The 26,851-nt window shown below is 31.7% G+C and overlaps 1 protein-coding gene across 5 annotated transcripts; it reads right to left on the bottom strand.

Moving 5' to 3' along the window:
- Positions 1-45: 45 nt before the first annotated feature.
- Positions 46-25,730, bottom strand: LOC108724819 (voltage-dependent L-type calcium channel subunit beta-2). Of its 5 annotated transcripts, none has more exons than XM_018451470.1 (12): positions 25,475-25,730; positions 25,345-25,404; positions 14,499-14,615; positions 11,530-11,649; positions 11,230-11,440; positions 10,361-10,458; positions 7,472-7,477; positions 7,253-7,389; positions 6,627-6,792; positions 6,099-6,468; positions 4,881-4,913; positions 46-1,084 (listed from the first exon to the last, which is right to left on the bottom strand). In XM_018451470.1, the coding sequence occupies exons 2-12, from the start codon at positions 25,402-25,404 to the stop codon at positions 930-932; spliced, it is 1,473 nt and encodes a 490-aa protein (XP_018306972.1). In that variant the 5' UTR covers positions 25,475-25,730; the 3' UTR covers positions 46-929. The 5 variants fall into 5 exon arrangements, with proteins under 5 accessions (XP_018306972.1, XP_018306973.1, XP_018306970.1 ...); XM_018451471.1 differs by lacking the exons at positions 25,345-25,404; positions 25,475-25,730 and adding exons at positions 17,869-18,222; positions 23,013-23,194; XM_018451468.1 differs by having other exon boundaries at positions 25,345-25,730.
- Positions 25,731-26,851: the final 1,121 nt, after the last annotated feature.

Here is a 26,851-nt window from a genome sequence, read left to right as displayed (position 1 = left end):
GTTTATTAAGATTAAATACCTTAATGTGAAAAAATTTGTTTCCTGTGTGGAAATTCACACCGCAACAATGCGAATTATTTACACCGAACAAACAGTGTTAATTTTACGCCAACATGGTGAGAATTATATAGACGCCCATATTGATGTCAAATTCCACACCATCGGTGTTAAAATGACACCGAAATTTTTTAGAGTGTAGCATTTTTGCTTTCGATTCTTTACAGTTTGATGATAAGGAATTTAGATTTATCGGAATGAACATATTTTGATAACACGTGCATGCTACTGATGATCAGTAGTATATCAGAAGAAGAAAAAGAGAAGTAGAAGTTTTATGGTGAAAACCGTTTTTGGTGTTCATAATTAATAAAATATAATTATATAATTAATCGCTAACGTTGTCGAAGTATTCAGTAATGTAAAAAGGAATAATAGCAGCGTATAATATAAATGTGTATTATATAAACGCAAGAATTTTCGGAAGATAAGAATGCATGTTTAAAGCATGCCAGAAAATTTTCCAACAGTTACGTCACAACTGAATTGTGTTCTCTAATTAAGCAGCAATAAAATCTTACATTTCAATTTATATACTTTTTTTGTTGGCAGCACGAATAAAAATGCAAGCGCAAATTGTTTTTTCGAGAATAACGTGCACGCTGCTGGCGAGTGGTAGCGTATTGAAGTTCCTCAGAAGGGTAGTGGGCGTCGACACGAAAATCTGGCTGAAAGTTGTATCTGATGCCGATCGCTGGCGTAGAGTAACGCGACAGGAAACAGCCCCACTAACAGAGCGCAACGATCTTATCGCGAGGTAGCGTTGCGCACTTCCTAGCGTTCGGTAGCGTTACCGGGAGGCGAGCCCGCTAAAGGGCGGTGGTGCGCAGATGGGGACAGCGCTGAAGCGACAGGCCCCGGGGCCCCAGCTCCTAAATAGCATTAAGACTCGAGTCGTGTTGTTTGCGACGTCTTAAAGTACTGCCATAATCGATGCTATGTTCTTCCTCGCCATACTCGTGATCCATGCGTTCGCTTCGATCCATCCGATCCATTCGTGATCTTCTCGTTGACTCGTCTCTGGCTCCTGAATTAGAAACAGAGAAAGATTAGATTGTAATTTACAAAGTGACATACACACGACTTGCTCAAACAAATTTGTGATTTTCGCAAATCTTATGTTTTTATTGTTTTCTTAAAGAACAGATTCACTAATAATAATGACTGAGAAGTACGCTGTTAAATCTATAGTGTCAAATTTAACTTAACGTGAGTCGCCACTGCTCCTACTCAATCATATCATTATTTTATACTAAAACAATGGTTATATTTGACACTGTACAGTGTCAATTTGATACTATATAGTTAAATCGACACGATATAGAAATTTAACTATCGTTTTGGTAAAAAATAATGATATATTTAGTAAGAGCAGTGGCGACTCACGTTATGTTAAATTTGACACTATAGATTTAATAGTGTAATATAATCACTGCAGATTTTAAATTAAAAAGAGGCAAATCAAAATGGCAATCTGTCATCATAAATATGCTAGCTATAAAACATTGAATTGTATTTATATATAACTTCAACTTTTTATTTTTATTCTTAAATTTTTAACTAAAGAGAAATTTTTTTATGTTATCGACTGTACAAATTCCACCACAATAGATTATCTACATCACTCAAACTCTATCCTATGTAAAAACAAACGTCATTTGGATCCTGAATGATTATTGACATGAGCAATAAGGATGAGATCATTTCAATCAAATCATTCCAACATCTCATGCTACTTAATTCATGCAAATTCTAAGCAAAAAAAAGACCAAATAAAAAAAGAAGGTACGGCGCAAAGACTCCGACGTTCGAACTACCGTTGCGCAGGTGCGCAGAAATCGAGAAGTAGAAGAATGTACTCCTTTATTCATCGGTACATTAATACAATCTCGAACATACATTATGCGAGACGATATAAATCGCGTAAGATCTACGACAGGTAAAGAAATCCTTCACTTCTGTCCTCTCGACTCACGCTGCTACGTCGTTAATATCTCTCTCTCTCTCTCTCTAACGTTAGATAATCTCTATTCTATAGTCCTATTCTATGTGAGAAGGGTTGGTGAAGGGCTTGCGAAACATATCAAATAAAACGAATATGTATAAGGCTAGACTTCGTGACATGTTAAAAATTTCAATAAATAAAGAAATTTTAATATCAATTATTTTCTAGAGTAGATTAGACACTAAAATTAGATTCAAAATGTAGGATAATTTATAACATTTTATTAATTGTTTGTAACAAAAATATGCTTGCTATAAATAATAAAGTATAGAATATTAATTTCAAAGAAAAGATATTAAGAGATTTGCAACTAAATAAAAAATATATCGTAGCCAGAAGTTTAGCCGAAATAAAATTTTATTGGAATAGGAATAAAAAATGAAGTAAATGTCAGTGGTGTAATTGCGTTAATACAGTAGCAATCAAATAACTATGACATTAATAATATTGAAAATTAATAATTAAAATATTATACGAAAAGCTTTTATAATAAATTTTATGTCGTAAATGAAAATCAAAATATTTGTATGCAAAAGCATGTCATTTTATTTTCTTTATTGAAATAAAATATATAGTAAAATATGTAGTAAAATTGAAAAAAATGTTAAAAATTGGTTTCACAGTTCAAATTTAGAAGATATCTTCGCATTTTTGCGTTTAACCTTTTAAGTAGAGAAAATTCAGAATAAAATTTGAATTATAATTTATGTCAAAGTATTACATACTAGAAAATCTTTGATTGCTCTCTGTGGCGAACTAGTTACTCCACCGCGTAAAAAAAAGTAAAATAATGGGAATACATAAATCATTTTCTCTCCTCGAGAGAAATAAAATCGGGTCGATTCCGTGTTTCCGGGCCCATGCACCAAACCCATCTGTACTTACAACGCGCCCTTAAAAAGGTATTTCTACACAGTTTCTCTAATTTTTTCAATCGCATCCGCACCCAGAATTAAATATTCACGGGCCGAAGCGTACAATTTGGCCGGTTTATGCCGCATAAAATCGCATCCGCGATGAAGCAGGAAGTAGAAACGGCCGCACAATGACACAGGTATGTCCCGCGCTCGGGTCTTCTTAACTCGATTGTTTCATCTTGGTCTCTTGGTTACCGCGACCAAGTTGCTAGTTGCGTTTTCGGATGACTCCCGTGGCAGCCACCGCCTCCACTTTTACACGTAAACAAAGAGAACATCGGAGTCAGAGCTCGTTGCTGACAACAATAAAGCCAATAATCTGTGTGTGTCTTCGCGACAGTTTCGTGACTAAAATTTTTTTTATACGTTGCAACCAACGACAGTACGGCGTAAAAAGTTTAAAAATTATGTATGCAAAGAAAATAAATAAAAAAGGACTATATTGGCTTTTGTCCCGCAAAAATTACGTAATTGTGCAAGCGCAATTAGGTAATATCTTTATCATCAATTTAACATTTAAAAACACACGTAGACTTAAAAAAAATTTTTTTAATATTCTTAATTTGCGTAATATAAAATCAGATAATGAACTAAACACTATAAATATTCGAAAAAGTAAATTTTAACATATTTAATATTTATAGAAAGATAAACATTAATACTTTCGTCGTTCCACTAAAAAATCTATGCGCGCTGTTTTTTTTAAACGTCTATATTTACTTATATAAAATTCGAGGAATAAAATATTCAAATAAAATTTTGATATATTGAAAAATTATTTAAAAATATGTACTTTTTCTCTTTCTTTCTTTGAATATATTTCAATAAAATTTAATATTAATAAAGAAATCCACGCGTAATCGATGATAAATAGCGTAATGTGCGCACGAAGTAAGTTGCAATTAAATAAAGTAAGCGTATTTAATGATTAAATACATCAAGTATGAGAAAGGAAAGTTTCTGCTGATTATATAAAAAGAATTGGGGAAGCGATTACACAAATAAAAACGAAATGTAGAATTTTATTCGCACTAACGGAAAAGAAACGCGCCTCGGTCTTACTGCACTGGGTACAAGTTCATATCGACCCGTACGTTTGATCCGTACATTGCGGCTGAAAAGAAATATAACGTCAGGATAAGGTGATACTTTGATTCGATGATAAACGATTATGCGAATAATGTAGAGACATTTTTAGTCAACAGTATTGTTTCTTCGGCGGAATGTGAAATAAAATGCGGAATGTGTTAGAAGACTGCTAGATCGTATCTTAATTAATAGATTGTTAGAGATCATATAAATTAGTACATAATTACATATATAGATTATTAATAAAAGTATACGTAACACTGAAATAAATACAATGTATAGATATGAATAAAAAATTATGCATTATTGTAATTATTTATAGAGAATGAACAAGTGCATTTATAGTGCACTAACATTTAAATTGCATTATAACGTATAAGAGCATTAATCTCATATAATTAAAAAAATTGATGTTATATAAAAATAATGAAAATACTGCATAACTTTTTGAAACTATTATGAGAAAATAGAAAACATATTGAAACGTTGATATAAATCGTGCGAGAAATCGCTATATTTTATGTATGCAAGTTTAACGTCATGCTACAATAAAATAATAGACATTTTTAAATATATAAGATCAATAATATAATAATAATAATAAATGCATAGATCTCATAACGGTCAGATTATATTAACTTGCATTAATTGTTTTTAACGGATCTTTAAAAAGTAATTTGTTCTCTAAATTATTTTAAAATGATTTCATGCGACGACAATGTGCACAATTAGCAAGCTATGCTAAATGAAGGAATACAACAAATAAGGAATACGAGAGTGCAAAAGTATGTTTAAGAAAAATATTGTGTTACCTCTTCGATGATAGTAAGTCTCATGAGAGGCACCTGACAGGATAAGAATCGATTGTTATTGACAAAATTGAATCTCGTTAGATTACTGATAGGATTAGAAAGTGGGAGCGAAGGACAGAATTTTGAAAAAAGCGATTTCGAGACGTGAAACGAATGATTGAATTAGGCGGTATTAAATTCGCAGAACACAAATTAACAGTAAAATAATGTCAATATTATAATTTCCCACTCAACAATATAAATAATATAACACATGTTGTATGTAGCAGTTACATTGTTGAATAGGAAATTATAAGGATGCCTTCCATCTAGTGACACAAATCGACACAAGTATCGTTCTGTCTTTGTTACTCACGCAGTGCATAGAAAGATAGAACGACATTTTTGTCGATTTGTGTCACTAAATGGAAGACATTCTGATACTATTAATTTGTAACTTGCGGGAAATATTATGAGATATTGAGGGGTGTGTTAACAATGTCTCTTAAAATTATTTTCCCGAAATATTATGATCAATATAATAACTTTTTCAAAGCCAAAATTTCGACCTCTAGTTAATTTTAAGCATTGCCAAATATGTTCGTAGACAAATCTGACAGTGCCAAAGACGTCAACCTACATATTACGCGTTGATTTGCGTCAATACGATGTCGCTGCCAGAAACGACAGATCATTGTAAATCATCGCCGGTTTTACATAGGTGTCTCTAATAATTTTAGACGGTTTTTACAAAATGATCGTCGAATGATCGAAGTATTGGCTATATTTTGCTAGAATCTTTCTTTTGTTTTGAATTCTATTATTATTTGTGCCAGACAAAAATGTGACCAATTTAGAATTTTCTGTATTTGGCATAATTTCCATGAGTTTAAAACTAAAATGGAAAGAAGGATTTTGCTGAAATATTTAAAAATTTAACAAGATACACATATCTAGAATAATTTGGTTGGATCATCAAAATAATTATGTAGAAAACTCAAGCATAATGAGCATTGCTGCAAAAAATTTTGATATTCTAACAATCAGCTTAAGCGTTCTACATAATTATTTTGATAGTTCAACAAAATTATTTTCAAATCTGTATCTATTTAAATTTTTTGATATAATATTTCAGCAAAACCATTTTTTCTATGATTCTCTTGATCTGCAAATCTATGAATCTTTAAACATTTATATATGTAACGAATGATTTTTAACTTATCGAAACAATCGTGATACCTGATGGCACACGTTGAGGGTACGTATCCGTTGATGCATCAGGTGCTGTCACGGCGCGAGGTATCGTGGAAAAATCTGGAGGATGCGTCGCCCTCCAGTAGGCTTCAAGATACTCGGCGACATGTTCGCACGCTTCCTCTAATTGATTTTCGTCTAGGATAACATCGAACATCTCTAACGGACACTGTGCTAACTTTTCGGCAGCCACCATTTGTACATTAAGATGACGTATCTGGGATTTTCCTCGGGTCTTGATCAATCTTTGCAGAACTTTTGGCGAAGAAATCTTTAGATAAACGACTGTGGGTGCTAAGCTAGTCTTCATCAACTGCGACGGATGATTTATTGTGTCACAGTCCAACACGACTAGCTAGAATCGCATATTAGACGTGTTCGATTAATTTATTTGACATGAATTAATTTGTTGTGTTTAAATTAGTTATGGAGAATGTATTAAAATAAATATTTAGTTGAATTTAAATTTAAAAAATGTTCAAAGGTTTATTTTAGAATATTTTATTTACAAACCTGTAGCGTCCTGGCAAGTTCAAAAATTCTTTCAATCTCTTGTTGTACTTCTGCTAAACAACTGCTCCTGCTAGATGTCCGCTCCATGATCGCTCTTTTAGTTGGATTGTTCAGCAAGGATCTTTTTGCTAATGATATATCCGCCATTACTCGTGTGATAATAATTCTGTAATGATAAATAATTTTTAGTAGAATTGATAATGTAATAATTAATAAAACACATTAGATTTCTTCTATTCAACACAATAACAAAAAAGGAAAAATTAGGACTGACGAAAATCAACTGTAATTAGTCAACGCACTAATTACAACGTTGATTTCTATCGGTCCTAATTCGCCCTCTTTTATTGTTGTGTTAATAATATAAATATACAAATTTTAAATATTAATTTTTAATACGACGTATTTAATGTATGCATATTGTAACAGTAATATCTTGTATAAATCAAATAAGATTTAATTACTTAAAGATACATATAAAAAGAATGGATGGCAATGTTTCTTTTTCCTTGCTAGTATGAGAAAGAAAACCTGCTTACAATTAAGACTGATGTTTTTCTTTATTAGTAATAAGAAAAGGTCAGACTACGTAGGATTGAAACAATACATAAAGAGTCTTGACAGACCTTCCTTCGAAACGGTGTTTGAGAAAATCGAAGAGTGCCTTCTGCATCATATCCGTCACTTGGTAACCTTTGAGCGATGGTCCTACCAGCACCACGGGCCTCATGGAAGGTACTACATCATAGGGGGTTGTCGTCTCCTGAAAATTGGAGCAAACAATTAGTTCGGTCAATCGAGATGAGGCGCATTCGCCGGTATCGACCCCAGGTAGTCTCACTTACGTAGGACTGCTTGAGCACGGTATGCAATATTGAAACATTGAAATCAGTTAATGGCCACGTCGACTTGACACATGCGACCTCCTGCACGGCCAAAGTCCTTCTCTGAACGTGCGAACGCCCACGAGACATCCTCTTCAAGCACCGAAGGTACTTTGGCCAAGCAGCATGTTAGTAACTATGATATCGAGCTAAAGAATTAACGGCCTCTTACGAACTATAATCGGTTCGGCTATATTCAATCTTATGGTGATCGATTTTCGCTACAACACTCCAGCTACAGAAATAATCTCTCTAATCAAACATGTATTGCAGTGACGATAAAAGAAGTGATCAACAGTGTGTTAGAATAGTGAAAATATTTACCAGTCATTTCTAGTTATTGACGATATTACGTATAACATGTATGACACTATTGTTACGAAAAGGTTTTGTACCATTTAAAATAAGAAACTTTCACAAACATGTTTGGAACCATGAAAATTTTAATAAAAAATATTTAATTCACTTTCATAAGTTAATAATTTTATAGAAAAAGAAGTAATTCAGTTATAATAAATCATTGAAACAAGCAGTTTTTCAACAAAACATGAAAGAATACATCGACAAATTTTTTTTTTAAATGATGTGTGTGTGTATCACATTTTATATATTTTTCTCCAAAAATATAAAATTTGCTTTAATAAAGTTTATTTGTTAATTCTTAGTGGTATTTGTAAAACAGTTTATATACAGTCAGTGGCACAAAAGCCAGTGTTACGCAAAAGAAAAGTGTCTAAAGAACGAATTGATGGTGCATAATTATTTAAAAGATAGTAATAAAATGCATTGTAGACTATGTTTTAGTATTTTAGCAATAATTAATTAAATCCGATTATGTGTTATGCGATTAATAAGATAAAAATTTATATTGTTAATTTAAGTTTATCAATAGTTTATTACTCGCGTAATATTGAGTTTATTGGAATTATTTCAAAGATATAGTCATAAAATTTTAAGTTATCTCCAATGTAAAAGTATATTTTATTTTAAAAATGTACTTAAATTAATTTATTGCTTTCTTGAGCTTTAAAAGATAGTCTTTAGCTAAATGTCATTTAGCGTTTAAAAGCTTCTGACTGGATGGAAATGTACGAGTTGAAAACAACTCTTTTAACAATTAAGCCTAAAGAAAAAAGATTGCAATGGACAAAGGAAAATATTAATCGTGATTTCTTTAATATCATCTATTCTGATGAAATTTTCTTTTGGACTTGGATTTATTCTACGCGTGGTCGGTACAACCCTTCCTTCAATGCACGATTAAACATCCTCTAAAAATTCATATGTAGGGTTGCTTTTGTGAACAAAATTTCAGTGTTTTGTATATCTTTTCCGAAAATCTTTATACTAGAGGTGTGCGAGAACCCGAATAGATCGGGTCGGGTTCTCAAAGTTTTCGGGATTCTCGAGAATGTTCTGGATTCCCGATAGAGTCGGGATTCCCGATGGATTCAATATTCTCGAGTCTGTCGTTTTTCCTGAAAATTCGATTACCGTTTCGAGACTCGTTTTAATAAACTCGTTTCAATAAACTCTTTCGAATTTTCGATTTTTCACGCTTTTTCGAAAGTAGTAATCGGGTTGTCGAAATTTCAGGAATATAAATTCTTTCAGGAATCCCGAACATTTTCGAGAATCCCGATACTTTCGAGAATCTCGAAATTTTCAAGACTCGACCCGACTCGACCCGATGTCTTTCCAATCCGTCCTGATTAACGGATTCCCGATATTTTCGGGTTCTCGCACACCTCTACTTGATACCAATCGAATATTGTAAATATATAAAAAATCATTATTAAGATCTGTAGAAAATTTAAACGAAATTATCGCAACTGAATGTTGCAAGAAGAAAACGATTCGAAATATCAAAACCATTTGTGCACGCAGTGCAAACGTGAAAATAAAGCCGTCAGGATTATCCTTCCCAATCTGCAGGCGCAAATCCGATTGAAAATCTAGTCAATTATGAAAATGAAGTTATGAAATGACTTCGAAAAAAACAAATATTTAATTGAAAGCAGTTATTTTGGCAAGATTTAGAGATTCTTACCCAAGACTCTGATCGAAAATCTCGTCGAAAGCATATCTCGATGATGTGAAACTATAATTAATAATAATGGTGATTGAACAATATACTAGTAAATGCATTTTAGTATATGTAATATACATTAAAAATATAATTTTAATTTCTAATAAATACTTAATTTCTTTCAGAGAACTGCTAATAACACTCTTGTACCACTGACTGTATATCTGTACGAGTAAGAGAATTGTATTAATTTAAGGACTTGAAAGTCGACTGGTAAATTTTAATATCTTAGACAATGTCCATATGAATTATTTACTCACTAACGGAGCCCTTGGCAAAATATTATCTCAACGTTTCTTTATAATCAATTTTATTTCTCTTGTCTAGTCTAAAAATTTTCGCTAATAAAATGTTTTATTTATATGTTAATAGTACTGCTAAAAAAATTGCTTTGACATGGACAAAGCCTAATGTCATAAGATTATATGTTAGATAGGAACATTAAATAGAATTGTCTGTACGTCTAACTAGCGTGAGAGAAATGCATCATGCTATTGTACACAGTTATTATCTGCATTGTAAGAAAGAGTATTAAATAAACCATAGGCAATAATCAATACCGCAGCGAACAATTCTAGAACTTATCAGATATTTTTTAACATCTCAGTATGACAGCTATTATTACGCATGACGTCATTGAACATCACGCCAGCTCAGTAGGCGCACAGTGTCTACTAATCTAAATGTAGAAGTTCAAAAAGGTGTTAAGCTGTGCGTGATGCGTTAGATATTCGCGATAGCGTAGCACGCCGAACGTTTACCGGCTTCTTGAAGAAGTTCTTTCGCTTCTCCTTGGCAGGTGGAGTCGTCAGAGTAGACTTGCCAGGTCGTACGTTCCCGACACTGTCGCTGTCATCACCTGTCGAAAAAATACGGGGTTACTCGAAATCTCATCTTTATCCCATGATCGATGAGTCCCTCTTTCTCTCAAAGCTATGAAGAAGCACTCAACTGATGGGATGCAGCCTAGACATAATTCACTAATTTATGCTTGTATATATCTGCTTATAGCAGCGGCTATCAAAGCAGCTAGCTACAGCAGTACTAAGAATCGCATGTGTGTGTGTGTGTGTGAGTGTGTGTGAGATGAGTTGCACGAATACGGTGACTTACCCGATGGCTTTAGCAATGATATGAACACTAATAGGGCGTGTGAAGCGAGAGCACAGTGAGCAATTTTTTGTCGCGAGAGAGCAGAAATGGAGAAGCTCATATTTTTCTGTATAAATCGCAAGGAATAAAAAAAAAGATTCTGATATACCTTCGTATTAATTTGATGTCAATCTGCTACAGTATAATAACATTATAATTTACATGTTCTATCAAACTTTATTATTTGCGCGCATGCAGTTTTATTCGTTTGCGAATTACACAGAAGTTGCTTCAATTTAAAGTTTTCGATATAAGCACTCGAAGCTGGTGTTTATATGTCTCAAATAGTGGGATACTTAAGATCTCAAGCGAGTGTTATTCGTCACATTTATTTTTTGTTTCGACCGGCCTGTGGCAACAATCCGTCCGCCTGTAATTCACTGTCGAGGATCAAGCTGAGAAAGTTCCCGATCAAGTATACCGAATTGAGTACACCGTAAATTTTGGGGGGGAAAGAAAGAAGGACGTGCTAGGATACCTGGCGTAGGTGGTGTGGAACCACGTGAGGGCATACCACTCTCGCCTAGGTTCCCTGAAGACCCTCCTCGCGTCGAGTAGAGTCCTTTCGTACCACGCGCGGCGGTCGCCTGCAACCTTAAGGCCTCTAGCTTCACAGGTGATGGGATGAATCCCACATCGCAATTCTCTTTCACGAGCCTGCCAATCCACCAGTTATTATCATACTTCTCCTAAAAAGAAAGAAGACTCAATAGTAAAGAAAATTTTAAAATTATATGACAATAAGGAAATCTACAAAACAGAGAATGTATGTTCGTACCTTAATGTGAAGAAAGTCACGGACGTCAAAGCTGACGGCTGATCCGTGCACAGGTGAGTCATCATCGACGGATCCATCATAACTTACGTTAGTCCGCACTGCAAACGCTACTGGCTTCGACTGAAACGTAAATTGAAAAGTATAAATAAGAACGCGTATTGTTCTCTCTCTCTCTCTCTCTCTCTCTCTCTCTCTCTCTCTCTCTCTCTCTCTCTCTCTCTCTCTCGCTCGCTCTGTCTCTCTCGCTCTCGCTCTCTCAGTGTACTTTAATTTATATTGATTCAATGTTAAAATTTTTATTTTTGCCAGTCTCTCATCAGTGCAATAAAATTATAATAAATCTAATATTTAAATAAATCCATTTTAATAAAATGTTATTTATAAAAAATAAATATGTAAAAGTATATTTGTTTTATATAATTTATCCGCGATTATTTTGTCCCGAAAAGTAAATTGGATTATCAATCTCGACGACAAACGTGCGGTATCGTCTCGTACCGCGCTTAGTTACGTATCATCGTTCCCTTGCCCGTGTTATCGACTTTTCTATCGGGTCACGGTGCGACTCCTATATCGCGACGTGTACATAAACACATATAACTATATCGCGTGTATGAAATGGAAAATAAAAGCCGGCCACATCGATGAGCTTCACGGCCGATCGACACATTGTCATATGCGTGGACGCATGTTTCTAGTGACAACATCGTCCCTTCAATAAAGAATAAAAGAGTATTGCAGAGCTTTTCATTTTTATTGCGACGAGCTCTATCCTTCGAAGGTCGTCTCCCGCCAATCAATATCCATTTACCGTTAAGCCGAAGAAAACTGAGTCGATCAGGTCTTCGCATTTGACGTTCGTGCTATTTTATAATTTCAGAACCGTATTTATCATTTGATCCTACAATCTATTGTTATAATTCACTATAAATGGAAAATTTCGCAATTTAATTCTTTATTCAAATATTTACAAACTTAACCTTCCGTCTGCAATCATATTTTTACTCTCTTTGTCTAGCTTCAGTTTTTCGACTGTTTTAAACTTTTAAAAAATGTGGAAAAATTCAGGCTTACTTTTTAATAATCTTATTTATTACCAAATAGGTTCTTAACAAAACATTTTAGAACCGAACTTCGCTCTCCTTTACTTCGAACAAATTTGAAAGTAAAATTTCGTTTGTGCCAAAAAGACCCAGATTGCAAGTAAAAGATCAAAACATAATAGAATGCAATATTGTAATATAAAAACAGAAAAGAGTAAAGTATATTATCCAGCAAACATCGATTAATAGTAACATAACTGTTAGTTTATAATTTCTCACAATGATATAACTATAATATAAACATATATTTAACAGTTATACAAAAAGGATGATTTTGCTGAAGCATCTAAACATAGCTAGATAAGTAGATAGGGGAACCTGGGGTATAATGGGATGTACTCGATATCTTTTTACAGATATGCTAATATGTAATGAATTGTCAGACAATAGTTACTGTTAGATGTATCTTATTATATATTGTTATTAGTTGTCATATTATTTTTACCTGAAAATTGCTAAAAATTGTTTAATGTGTTCGCTTTACTGTCCGCGAATGAGTTACAGATTCTTTGGTATGTTCGCATAAGGTAAGCAATAACAAAATTCTATTTTTTATTGTCATAAGTACATTTATTTTATTATATAATCTTTTCTTGTTACTTTAGTAAAATCTATATAAATATATTGATTATCTGTGATATTTTATATTATCTAAAGTAAATTTATGTACCTCGAGGCATAATGGTGCACTGGTGTTATTTTATGTTTAAAATGAGTTTATGATTCATGTGCAAGTGTAGATAAAAATGATGAGAATTATTTTATTTGTGTTATCTTCTTAAACACATTTTTATTTATGTTCAATAACAGCATACCTTGTATAATGTATCACTCAGCATCACATATAGAATTATTAATAAAAAATTAAAAATTAAAAGTGCAACAATGTATTTTTACTTATATTATATGTTCTAAGTCACTTTTAAGCAATGTTCAATATTAATTTTTTAAAAATAGACAAGTTTTCTTTGGTGCCCCATTATGCCCTGCATAAATAACATAGTGAGGTTACGACACACTCTCACAAAACAATAATTTCTTCCTGTTAATCTATACTTTTGCAGTAAAACTTAAGTTTTCCTTATAGTAAATACTTCAAAAAATATTTTAATATATAACAAAGTTGATTTATTTATCTTTAATATGTTTAAAACTTGAAAAAATCTAACTATAACCCAGGTTCCCCTACAGATCTGAAAATAATTTTGTTGGACTTACAAAATAATTATGTAGGACATTCAAACTGGTTGCTAACTTTTACATTCCTCTGCGTCATGCTTGAAACTTCTATATAATTATTTTGATGGTTTAATAAAATTATTTTCAAATCTGTGTGTATATCTAGTTAAATTTTTAACTACTTCAGTAAAATCGTTTTCTTCGTGTATATAAGTAAAAATTTATAAACAAAATTTCTAATGAAGCAAGATGACTAATGAAATGAATCGATACTTTCCTCGAAAAATTCCTCACGCGTGTTCCGTAAAACACTTCTTGATATGAGTGTCGACATTATTACCATATTTAAGCATTACTACCGCGTTAAAGCCATAATAGTCATACAGATCGTATTTTTCCATAGATTTATCTTCACAGTTTGGATGAACGCGAAAAAAAGTTATTTGAAATGTTCGATTGGCATCTCGCCGAGTCTTGTTTCTTTTTTTCGCTTCCTATCTTAAAATTGCAGACACGTTATGTCACTTTTCATATAAATTTATGATGCTTATCGCGTCGAAAAAATGCGGCGATAATGAGACACTTACTCGATCAATAAACGATGATCCAGCACGCGCGAAAAAATAAGAATAGCATGAAGCTGTGAGAGCGGAACAAACTAGAGCATACGAAAGATCAATGACTTACTCTGGCTTTTTCGAGTTGATTGAGGGCCTGCCTCTCTTTCTCGCGTCGCAAACTCTCTTTCTCCTCGTCCAGCGAAAGATCCGAGCTCGGCTGGGAGTAGTTTGAGTCCGCCGAGCCCTAAGAAAAATCAGACAAGTCATCCATTAAATCCGCGAACTTTCATACATAGCAAAAAATTTGAGAAAACTTAGAAAAAATTTTCTTTTATACATAGACATAAAAAATTCTTATTTCACATTTGTGGTGAATTAATAATCTCTTGCAAAAATGATCTTAGACATTGTTCAAATTTTTAACTTTTAACAGAAAATCTCTGAAGTCATTAAAACTTAGATAATTTTTTGTTTTCAAGAAAATTTTTTATTTTATTTTAACACCAAGATTAATGTCAAATATTAATTTATCTCTCTATCATAAAATATATAATATTTTGAACAAATGATGTATTCAATTAAACATTCGTATGAATACATACATATTTCTGAAAAATTGTTATATTTTTTGTGACTAAAGTCTTTATTTTAATAGAATCACCCACCAGTAATTTTTTTCAAATTTTGTACATGTAGTATATATTAAAATGTATGCCTACAAATACTTTTTACGTCAGTCTTCTAAACTGAACACTTCAAGGTAAGTTTCATCCCTTGAAAATAGCTTACTTAAACAGTATTTATTTATTCTGTGTAAGACAACGTTAACTGTGACTTTGTCCGCGAGACCGTGAATGATAAAGTCCTACGACGCAGTTCATTACGTCTATTACACCCTACAAGCATCGACTCAGATTACCTTGTAACAAAGGAAATCAGTCTAGCAAGTTAATTAGTTCCTGTTAAGATTAAATGAATCGATCGAGCATAGGAAGCAAGACTTACGCAGGCTCAATGTTCGTCATAAGCAAGAAATTGAGACCAGAACAAGCTTCAATTTGCATATTAATTAGAGAAGTGAGCGATTTATTAAGTATTTATTAAGTATTTTAATTAATTTAATGTTACGTATGTTGTTCGATTGTACTTATGTCTACAAATATGATTATGTATTCAATATAACAAATTCGTATAATCTCTAAAATTTTCATTTCATTTAGCTCCTCTATTAAAAAGAAATTATAGTTTTTCATTTAATGAAGATGATACATATATTTCCTACATTAATTCCTTTTATATCAAATTACTTTTACGTTAACAATAATTATAATTTCATAGCAGTGCAATAAAATAGCAGTGGATATGTGCAGAATACTTTTATTTAATGTTGACAGGACTTTCTTTTGCTTAAAGCACGTATCTTTCCAAATAGAAAAAAGCAGGATAAAACGAAGATTTTATTCATATATAGAGATGATTTTGTTTTTTATTTCCCAGTTTAATTACATTTAGGATTACCATGAAAATTCTTATATATTAGTCAATCTTTTAATCATATAAGGTTTCATTAATTTTTGTTTCATCATTTGATTAATTTTACAAAGTTTAGCTTCCAATAATAAGTTATTGCTATAGATTACTTCTATAGGACTTTCCTTTCCTCAAAAAAAACTTTTCGACGAATGAACTCACTCGGTTGACATGTCGTAGCTATGCCAACGACCTTTCGTGTCCTACCTTTATAAATATTTAAATACGTACGTATATAAATATATCTGTACAAAAAGAAACTTGAGCATTCTAATATTTGTAGAACAATAATAAGAGACTACCTTTAACAGAATAGATTGATATGGACGGAAATATTTATACATATAATAATATTCTAAAAAAAATATTACAATTATGTAAGACAGTTATTCTTGGCAAAAAGTGTTTTTCTCGAATATTATGTTGTGTGTGTATATATATATATATATATATATAATATATATACTTCAATTTATCTTAACTTTCTCAAAATTCTCTTAATGTGGATTGCATTTAGTTCAAAATAATTAATAAATGCATTTGTATTAATACATTTATAAAGGTGTTACGGAAAAGAGAACGATTATGCATACACTTATATACGCATATTCTTATGACATTTTTAATTATTTAAATGACCGCATCAGTAATTGTGACGCCTACCTAACGTTTTATTTTGAAAATCTTGTTTCTCTGTATAATATTGCTACATTTTTAATTAAAAAATCCAATTACAAAAAGCGTTCGCAATTATTCGACGTCATTACACAAAAGAACAAGAAGTGTCAGTATTTGTAGTTGCTCATATATTTATGTATACTCTAAGGACTAAAGTTGAATCGATTCACTAAGCAGTCGAAACAATCATGCCGAGTTTGTATATTCCGTAATTCAAATCGTCTGCTTGAAAAAAAAACATTTGGAAAGGTAATTGATAATGTTAAAGTTCATGCGAAATTAAGAGCTATTTCAAATACCAATTAATATCATAATAATGCCGATGAAAAAATTGATGCAAATAAAATTTAGCAATAATTATGTAGAAACTTCTTCTCAATTGTCAATAAATTACAATTCTAGAATCTAGATTATTAATGTCAATGTAAAAAAATGAAGGCCTCTTTGCAGAAAATCTAACTAATAAAACACGAAATACACTTCGAAAGATGTATTGCAAATAAAAGAAGTGCACCAAGGATAAAGATTAACTCCAAGGTCAGTAGAGCATACCACTGATCCGCAAAGCTTGATTTTACACTAAAAAAGGAAAGTAAACCTCGATCGAGCGCGCGATCGGTGTAAATCGCTGTGCTGCAACGATAGCACGGATGATCGCTTCTGCTTTACGCCACATTGCCTAATACGAGCCTTGAACGATATATATATTGCGAAATATATGTCTAGGAAGCAGCGCGTCTTTGACGCGTTCAAACACTCATCCTCTTGCGCCTCCTTGCTCAAAGTATGGTCACGATATAATCAGTTATTTTTATACGAAGACCTTCCTGACTATATGGAATCCCTTGATAACTTTAAGTTTAATTACAGTTATCCCTTTGATGGGGAGAAATAAAAAGATAAGTACTATTATTCCATAAATACCTTTCTTTTTATTACAGCCTTGCGAAAAGTGATAGGTGAGGGAGATGGAAAGAAAAAGAATAATAAAAGAACGTAAGAGAATAACACTTACAAAAAAATAAAATTGAAAAACAATTTGATTTCTATAGTCATCTCGTTTTTCTTTTATAATTATTCAAATGATTATGAAAGAAAATGACGCAGTGCCAAACATTTTAACAAACCTTGCATATTAATCTAGATATTTTTAAATACTGTAGCAAATAAAACCGTGTTTGTAATTTCACTAACATTAATTTATAAGAAAAAAAGTAACAAATCATTTTTAATATTCCTTCTGCTTTTGCCCCACAAAAAATTATTGAAATCCTCGTTTGTCAGTATACCTGAGTAAATAGCTTGTTGTAGCCGGTATTGTGTTGATTGTACCCGATCATCGCCGGGATTCACCACCATGGACGCCAGAGTTGTTCTTCTGATAGTGCTTAATTCGCCTTCGCTCCAATTTGGAGCCGAAATTTATCGTAGGCTAATGCTCTAAGCTTTCACTTAGCCCACGCTACCGCATGGCTACTACTCTCATCAAAATTTGTCTCTATCGCACTGATATTTCACGCCGCTACGCCATGTTGAATGGCGCAGTGGCACAAAGTTTCGGAGCTTCCCTCAGACACGTCGTATCTTAAGCTTTTTTCGCTTTCGTTTGCAAGCCATCCAAATACTTAATCTTGAATCTTAATCTATTTGTAAAAGATCGTTATCATCATCCCATGATGACAAATTACGTTTCACGTTCATAACGAGCAATAAATTCAATTTGAAATATTCACTTTTCTAATAGCCCTCTGTAAGACAAAGTATAAATGGACTGTAAAAATTGTCTAATGAAAAGATATAATAAAGAAAATAAGAAACACAAACGTAGATAAATTTTAATGGACGAACGCAGGCATAATTTAATGAGATAATCGAGTATCAAGAAGACATCGAAATTCGTAGTTTATACATATATACGTGTACATAAGTATTATATTATATATACAATATATGTGTGTATATATAATAGATAAAAAAACATCTTTTGATCATTTTAGATGAATTAATCTTTTGAAGGCGAATTTCTTTCTAACAAAGAAATTTAAAGATCTTATTTTCTAAGAGTTTCCGGGAGGAACTGAATTTTATTTTGATCTCGAGTATGAAGAAGACATCAAAATTCTAAAATTAAAATTTCAAACAAATAATCTGATTATCGTGCAATTCTAAGAAGTTTTTAGGAAGTTTTGGAATCCGTTTTTTGTAGCTGAACTAGTGTTAGTTTTGGAACTACTTTTCCAAACTACTTTTGGAACTTAAAGTGAGATAAGTATATGTTTAATATTTGGTAAAAGCGAGAAAGAGAATTCTATTGCAGAAATAAAAACAGATATTTGATATCATTAAGTTTAAATGTCATCTGAAATTGTCGAATTTCAAACGGATAATAACTTCAATGAAAGAAGATTTGATGCCACAAGGTGATAATAAAAAAATTTGGAAGTCAGTTTAAAAATCAGTATGAACTGTTTGCATAACACAGATAAGTTTCAAATAAAGCAAAACTGAAAAGTTAATGTTATTTTGCAATTTAAAATTCCTTAAAATCAAATTTTACAATAATCACATTATCTTTCTGAGAAATTCTGTCCGCTTTATTGAATTCGTTTTAAATTTGTTATTGTTGATCTCAAGTTCAAATAAAGCATCAAATTATTCCATAGATTAAGTTTTATAAAAATCGAACGATAGCTTACAAAATAAAAGGAGATGACCCAAATGGGGTCGCCCGTCTACAAAGAATTAAAGTCTTTCTGAAAAAACTTTTTTTTATAAATAGAATACAGTTTAGGACTTTGAAAATATTTAATATAAAAACCTGCAAAAATTTACAATTTATAATTTACATATAAATAAATATGTACATAAAATAAATATGTATTATATATAAAATTTTCTGTGTTCTTCAATAATTGTTCTTTAAAAATATATTAAAATTTGCTTTGAAAGTCGCTTTCTAGATAAAAGCTAGCATTTAAATTTAGCACAGTATTGACTTCCAGGTGCTATATATTGCAACGTGCTGTCATATAAAAATGTACCGTACAATACTCTAAAATTAGGCAAGAAAGAACGAAATCGAACCGTTGTTTAAATCTATTCCTATTCTGCAATTGACCTGGCCAAATTTATTTGTGAAGAAAGCTTGAAAGAATTACGAAGGAATTAATGCCACTCCCTAAAATTGTCTGCCCCATATCGTCAAAAATATACACGTAGCACGAAGCTTAATAAATTACACAGCAACGAGATAGAAGATAAAAATATCTCGTATATTAAGTTAATGATAATGAATAATGGATTGTATCACTCGTTTCTATCTATACTTGTAGCAAAGTATTTTAAAAGTTTAGAAGTTTTATATTTCTAATTATTTTTTTTTATACATTGTAATTATTATTAACAAAATTTATGAATATAAATATGAACCACTTTATACCAAAGAGAGAAAGGCTATCAATTCACGGAGCTATTACTTAATCAGCACACAATATTTAAACAAAAAAAAAATATTTAAAAAATATTTATTTCATATTTTTTTTACATTAAATAAATATTTAAAAGTATTTTTTTAATATATTGTGTGGTGATTGGATAGTTTCATTTACTCTAAGTGATTTTCATACAAAGATTGATAGAACTATAATAAAGTTTAACTAAAGTAATGTCACGTTAATATAATTGACTTCTGCTTGAGTAATCACTGAAAATGCATTTAATATGACTTCAATCTACCATTTCTAATGGAGTCTATAACTCAACTGATATAAAGTTTCATTATTTTATGCACGCGATCAGCGTGCATCTGTTCCGTTGAAATATTCATGATAATTATAATTGATTGGAAATTTTGTTAATTGTAATTCGAGAATTTTATTAGGTTTACGATTTATATCAAATGTGACGGAATTCTGTATGTCAAATATATATGTTGATTAAAATGAATTATTTAACGCAATTGCAATAATTTGCTCGACTCATTTTTATTATAGAAAATATTGACACTAATACTATGCTGCAAAAAAAATGAGAAAGTAATATAGATATTCCAATTATCTAGAATTTTTAAAAATGTGCTCTACTTTATCTTCTCCTATTTTCAAAAAAGAAATATGATGAAAAATCAATTTTATAAAAGATTTAATACACACTGCAATTCTAATGTCTAATGAAAATGTAACTTAAGATCATTTTATTCGTCATAAAAATAAATCATTAATAATTAAAGGAAATTGTCTTTATTCGTGAGAATTTATAATTCTACAAATTTAATTTGTAAGTAAATTGTTGGATTTGAGAATAATCGTTTGCGAGTAAAAAAGCAAATTTTTCTAAAGCACGCATTGCTACTTTCTTTAAATTGGCTCAGATTCAAAATGGTATTGTTCTATTTTATCTGACTCAATTTCACGTAAATTTAACAACGAACGAATTTTTCAATTGTGGTTATCTATACTGAAAGTCCTCAAGATAGGCGAGATCAGAGATCGTTTTTAATGATATTTATGTAAATTGGCTCTTTCAACGGAATTTAAAATTTTCAAAGATTATTAGAAAATCTTAATCAAATAGATAAGAAAATCACATATAATTGTGTTTTTATACATAAAATTAAACAAAGGCTTTTGGAGCAAATAATTTTAAAATTTAGCATTCTCTCTCCAATAATCACTCGACATATGTTCTCTATCATAAAAATCCTTAACTGCAATATATCGTAATGCACTTTCTATAAATATTTACATTTCTAAAAGAATCAATTTGAATGTCATACATCTCATAAAGAGAGATGCTGTTGTTTTACTATAAATAGAATGAATTTCCTTCAAACGGACCAAAGCAATTAAGTTTATAATACAAAATTTTTAAAGAAAATTTTGTTTTACGTTATAAAATTCTGTTAAAATAAATGTGTAATTAAAATAAACTATCCTACTTTTTATAGCTGTCGTACGAAGTGCGATAAGATGCGTTAGAGAATTAGGGATTTAATTTACTGCTAGTAATTTTTCTGTTATTATTCATTTTCAAAATGAAAAATTTACTTACTAAACATGCCGCACCTTTAAAAAAACAACAATGCTAACGTATAATTGCAATGAAAATATAAAAATTAAATTAGAGATGCAAAGTAACCTTTTAAAAGAGAATTAAACATCGAGCGTTGTCACGCAATTCCCCGATCACCTCATCTATCTAGATAATTAATTAATTCATAGAAACAACTCCATAAATAACTTTGTTATTAGCTTCGTCAGTCATAATCAAAAGTGCAATTCATAGAAACACGAAATTGACTCTTGAATTATCAATTTCATTCCTAGATAATCGATACAGTTGACCCTCTTAGAAATCTGTGCCTTCGAATTCGTTGTTCGATTTAAATTCTGACATACATACGAAAATAATATATTAATAAACAGTAAATAAGAAAGAGAGAGAGAGAGAAATTTAACATTTTTTTAAAATCACAAAAAGATCACTCAATCAACGAAAGTTAAGAGAAAAATAAGAAAAAATCTGTATTTTGTCTGGAAATGTATATCAAAGAATCTAGAATATTTTTATCAGTACGGAAGATTTTTAAATTTCTACACGAAAAACTTTTACACTAATTTTTTCGCATGCTCCATTTAAAAACTTCATCCGATTCTTTTTACGAATTTCTAAATAAACAAAACAAGTGATACCATTAGAGCACTTGTAACATTTGCCAGCTTAATTTCTAACATTCTTCTAAATCTTAAGCTATAAAACTTTTCCTTTCTCTTTTCAATAACACTATGTCAGATTAAACCAAATCTAATTTCTTTAGCAGATCAATAAGCCATCTTTCTCTTGAGTCATTATCCCCTTTTATTAATCCACGAAAATATAGTTCTCACAAGAAATGTCAAGCGAAGTGGTACTCATATTATGTAATGGATAAAGTTCAGTTTACGAATCAAAATTTTCATTGTAAAACCCGCGCTTAAGTCGCTAAACTGATGATACACCACAGAACCGTGGCGCTTGAAAGCAGGTCAACGACATCATGCAACCTCGAGTGCAGTTACCACATTCCAATTCGCTGGTCGATCGACAAATAGCTCCAATCGGCCTTGTCAATTTTCACCTGCAGACGCCTGCGTTCGTCCTGCTAATTCTCATCCTATCATTTACACCGTACCCTTTACGAACCTTCTCCAAAAAAAAAATTCTAGCACCAAATAAATCACGTTTTCTCATCTTGACAACCCTTCCTTCTTCTCGACATGAAGGAGCATCTTATTTCAAAAATACTAAAAATATTTGTGCACCACGCGTATCCGCTTCTTTCCAATACGATCACTCCGGTTTCACTATGTAATTGTAAATATACTCAAATATCTAAAACAAATTCTATTATTAAGAATTTCAAGAATCTTCTCAATTACGATTAAAAAATAATCACCCTCTAAACAGGCCCGGTTCGTATTGCGCTTATTCGCGGCACGCTATCTTTCACCCCCGCGAGCTTTCACTGCTGCAAGTCTTCACGGTAACTAGATGCGGTAAACTGCGAGAGTGATAGTCGGATGTGCTGCACGGACTGACTCTACATGGTCTTTGCGACCGTGTGCGCCTTGTGGCTGGGTCGCCGTTTCTCTGGCAATGCCATTTTGTGACTCGTCCGTGTGCGGGCGCCACTGAGGATGGTCGGACGACACCCCCGTTACTATATCGATCCAAGGGGTGCTCCGTTCTCAGCTCCACTCCGCTCCGCTGCGTCCTCCTCCGCAAACCACCCGGAGCGCGACCCGCCAGGCCACTGCACCCTGACGGTAACGTGTCCTACCAGTTGTACATATATACAGTGTTGTTCAAGAATAACCAACTAATCGTGGGGGGGTTGAATCGCTGAACTCATATATACAATCACAAAAAATAAGTACAATTGTTTCTTGAGTTACATCATATATATTAAATAAAAATAAATATAAATATAAAAAGAAAAAATTAGAATATAAACATTCCTATTTTTTTCTTGTATTTATATCTATTTTTATTAATATGATTTTTTTTTATATAGCCAACTAGTTAATTTATTAGAGATATAATAAGTCAATAGAAATATGATTAATGCAGCTAATCAGTATAAATCAACTCTTCTATTTTTATTTACAGTTAGATAATGCGGAAAGTTTTTCTATTTACAAAACTGTAAAAAATTATAAATATTTATAAATATTTATATTTGGTGTGGAAATAAATCTTGTGCGTTGATAGTAATGTGCGATGAATAACACACTTCTCTTATCAAGCTTGATCTTAATATGTCGCCCAGTTGGTCCTTTAATTATCGTTAGCATTACACGTTGGAATGAAACAATGTTGATTTCTTTTCAAAGCCAATCATGATTGTATAAGTGTCCCATATGTTATAAACAGGGGGAATTGCAGATAAAAGGAATATTACTCTTATCTCAAGCAATATCGATCCATGACATATTCTTTGTACTACATATATCTGTCTATTGTATTACTGTTCGACGAATCAGTACTTACATAGTTTTTTTATTACAAGCAATGATAAAATTTTTATAGACATTGTTGCTCCTATAATTCAAACAAAGAATTATGTGCAAATCGTAAAATTTTCAATTGATAATTACTTTCGCTTCTCAAATGAATATTTTACACACGAGTGTCATTAACGTATACAACAAAAAATTTGGCTAAGCATATTCTTTGATAATGGCAATAAAAATAAAATGCATTAAATAAAAATAATAATGTCAAAAATAGTTTGTAAAGAATTAAGCTATTTTCTCCAGTCGGTTTCATTCGACACACACACATACACACACACACTGCAAATCTAGGTCATTTATGTAGGTCACGCAGGGTGCGTGCGCGTGCCGACTCCTTCGCTTTTAGTCTGCTGGGACCTTCGGTTTTGCAGTCAACTCTGAAGGTTACTGCAGATGTTATTTTATACTTCTTTTTTTCTTATATATATTTCGCTTTTTTCATTGTTTAAAATCGCCTTTTCTGATCTCAGAATTTATATCTCTTTCATTTATACAATTTTGATAAATTTAAATGTTAAATTCTGTAGACCTGTTTCTTTAAAAGAATTCAAAATCGTTCGATTTCGAAGATAAAGAAAGTGTAAGAAATCCGGTACACCCTGTAGATATATGTGGAGTAACAGCTTCGATCTCGAAATCATAGTTCATAAATAAATGATCGGTGAACTATACGAGCGTGACGGCAGCTCCTTTCATCGCGGTCACGTGGCATAAAAATAAAATTTAAGAGCATTGTGCTTGCAAAGATAGAACGCGCATTCTCGCGATATTAATTAGCACACGATTTTACAAACATTTATCTATAATACGATTCTATGAATAAATAGCACTTTAATAGAAATACAATATTATGATTATCATATATATTATGATTGTTAAATAAAGTAACTTTTATACACTATATCGATCTATTTTTACTTCTCCGTTTCTTACAATATCCTCATCTTTATCAGTAAGTATTTATTCACATAATTTTTAATATTTTAATTCCAATAATCTTTTAAAATGTAAGACATTTATTGCGAAAGGTTTTGTCACGCTTACAACAATTTTCAAAGATCGAAAGACACAGTTGTTATATCAATAAAAATTTTCGACATTATTTTAACATCCAGTCGCTTTGCCTCGAAAATAGATTCGTTGCTCGATATTATACAAATGGCTCTGTTACCTCGTAACAATTATGAAATATTATAGAAGTGTTTGATTTACCCTTCTTCTTCCGAAAGGCTTGTAATGCTCCCGTCTCGTTGGGCGCCGTAGATGTGCCATCTTGAAAGATCAAAGTTGGTGTGTATAGAAAATCGGGATGAACTAAAGATATTGCGATGCTCGTTGTTACCGAGGAGAAGAAGGTATCTGTCACGCGCGTCCCCAGTCGACTGGAGCAGTTTTCGTCAGCTTCGCGAGTCCGTCAACTTCCGACACGAGATCCGAGTTCTGATTCGGAGCCGCATTTATCACGACCTACCGTTTGTCTTCATTTAATTTGTTCGACACAAATACACGGCACATACACATCCATTCCATGTAGAATAGATGCATCGGAACAAGACCGTCCGTCGATTTAGCACTTGATCAAAGATTCAAGAAACGAAGTTATCACTTTTCGCAATAATTATATAAAAAAACGAATGGCAGTTTTTTTTACACTTAGTTAAATATTTGTAATTAGAATTGTTTACTGGATTCTGCAAAAATTTTCTTTGCATATGTACGATATACATTTAACTCTATAATAATAATTAGTTTTCCTTTTATCTGTATTCATACGTAATGCAGTGTAATTCTCAGTCCAAATTTATGATACTGTTTAATCTGAATAGATTTCAGGTTTATCAAACTTTTTTTATTTCGCGCTAAATGCCAATTTTGATTTAAAAAAATATCTTTGTTTTCAAACTTTTTGCTTTGAGACAAACAATCTGCCAATCTATAAAGTTGTCTAATAATACAAATGACATAACTATAAATTTGATAATTTTACTGAGTGACGTTATACTTTTGAGAAAATAGGTAATATCTAGTGCTACACTATGCCTTCTCGAAAATTGAAAACTGCTTTAGAATCATCCGATCTTTGGATTCATGCCGACAAGTTAGTGTAACAGTCTTTGACATCCTCTTTCTTCAAGAATAGGTATATCAGACATATAAATCTTTAGCCCTGACCTTGACTTATCAGAATTAATTTTTAGCATCGAAAATGAAACGAAATTAAGGCAATGATAAATTCGGCATTTATTTAAAAAAAATTGCATTTCACGAGTTACATAAATCGATCAAAATTAAAATAGGACATTGATAATCATGTGTTCCAAATTAGCTACATTTAACTATGTAGAAATTTTATTAAATTTGGAGACATATTGCTAAATAAAGATCTATTAAAAATAATTATAATTTCATAATAAATTATATATCAGTTTTTAATAATTCTCAGAGATACAAAAATCTGGTTGTTAAAACATGGCAATCCAGTAAGCAATTTTGAGAAATCTCAATAAACGTGGTGATTAATCACTGTATTCTGTACACTTGCCCAAGGTCCTCGATCAATCTATCTATCAATAAACTACTTTTTAATCATGCGCGATATGTGAAATTTCACTTCACTATGTTAACACCAAATCGATCACTTTGTTATCCAGTTGCAGCGGTACAAATGTCATATGTTCATTTCCTACAGAGGGCTCTAAAATTTCCATCGGGATAATAT

Source organism: Mycetomoellerius zeteki, unplaced genomic scaffold (assembly GCF_001594055.1).
Source record: "Mycetomoellerius zeteki isolate Tzet28-1 unplaced genomic scaffold, Tzet1.0 scaffold310, whole genome shotgun sequence".
NCBI lineage: Eukaryota > Metazoa > Arthropoda > Insecta > Hymenoptera > Formicidae > Mycetomoellerius > Mycetomoellerius zeteki.
This window is presented reverse-complemented; position numbering and strand designations above follow the sequence as displayed.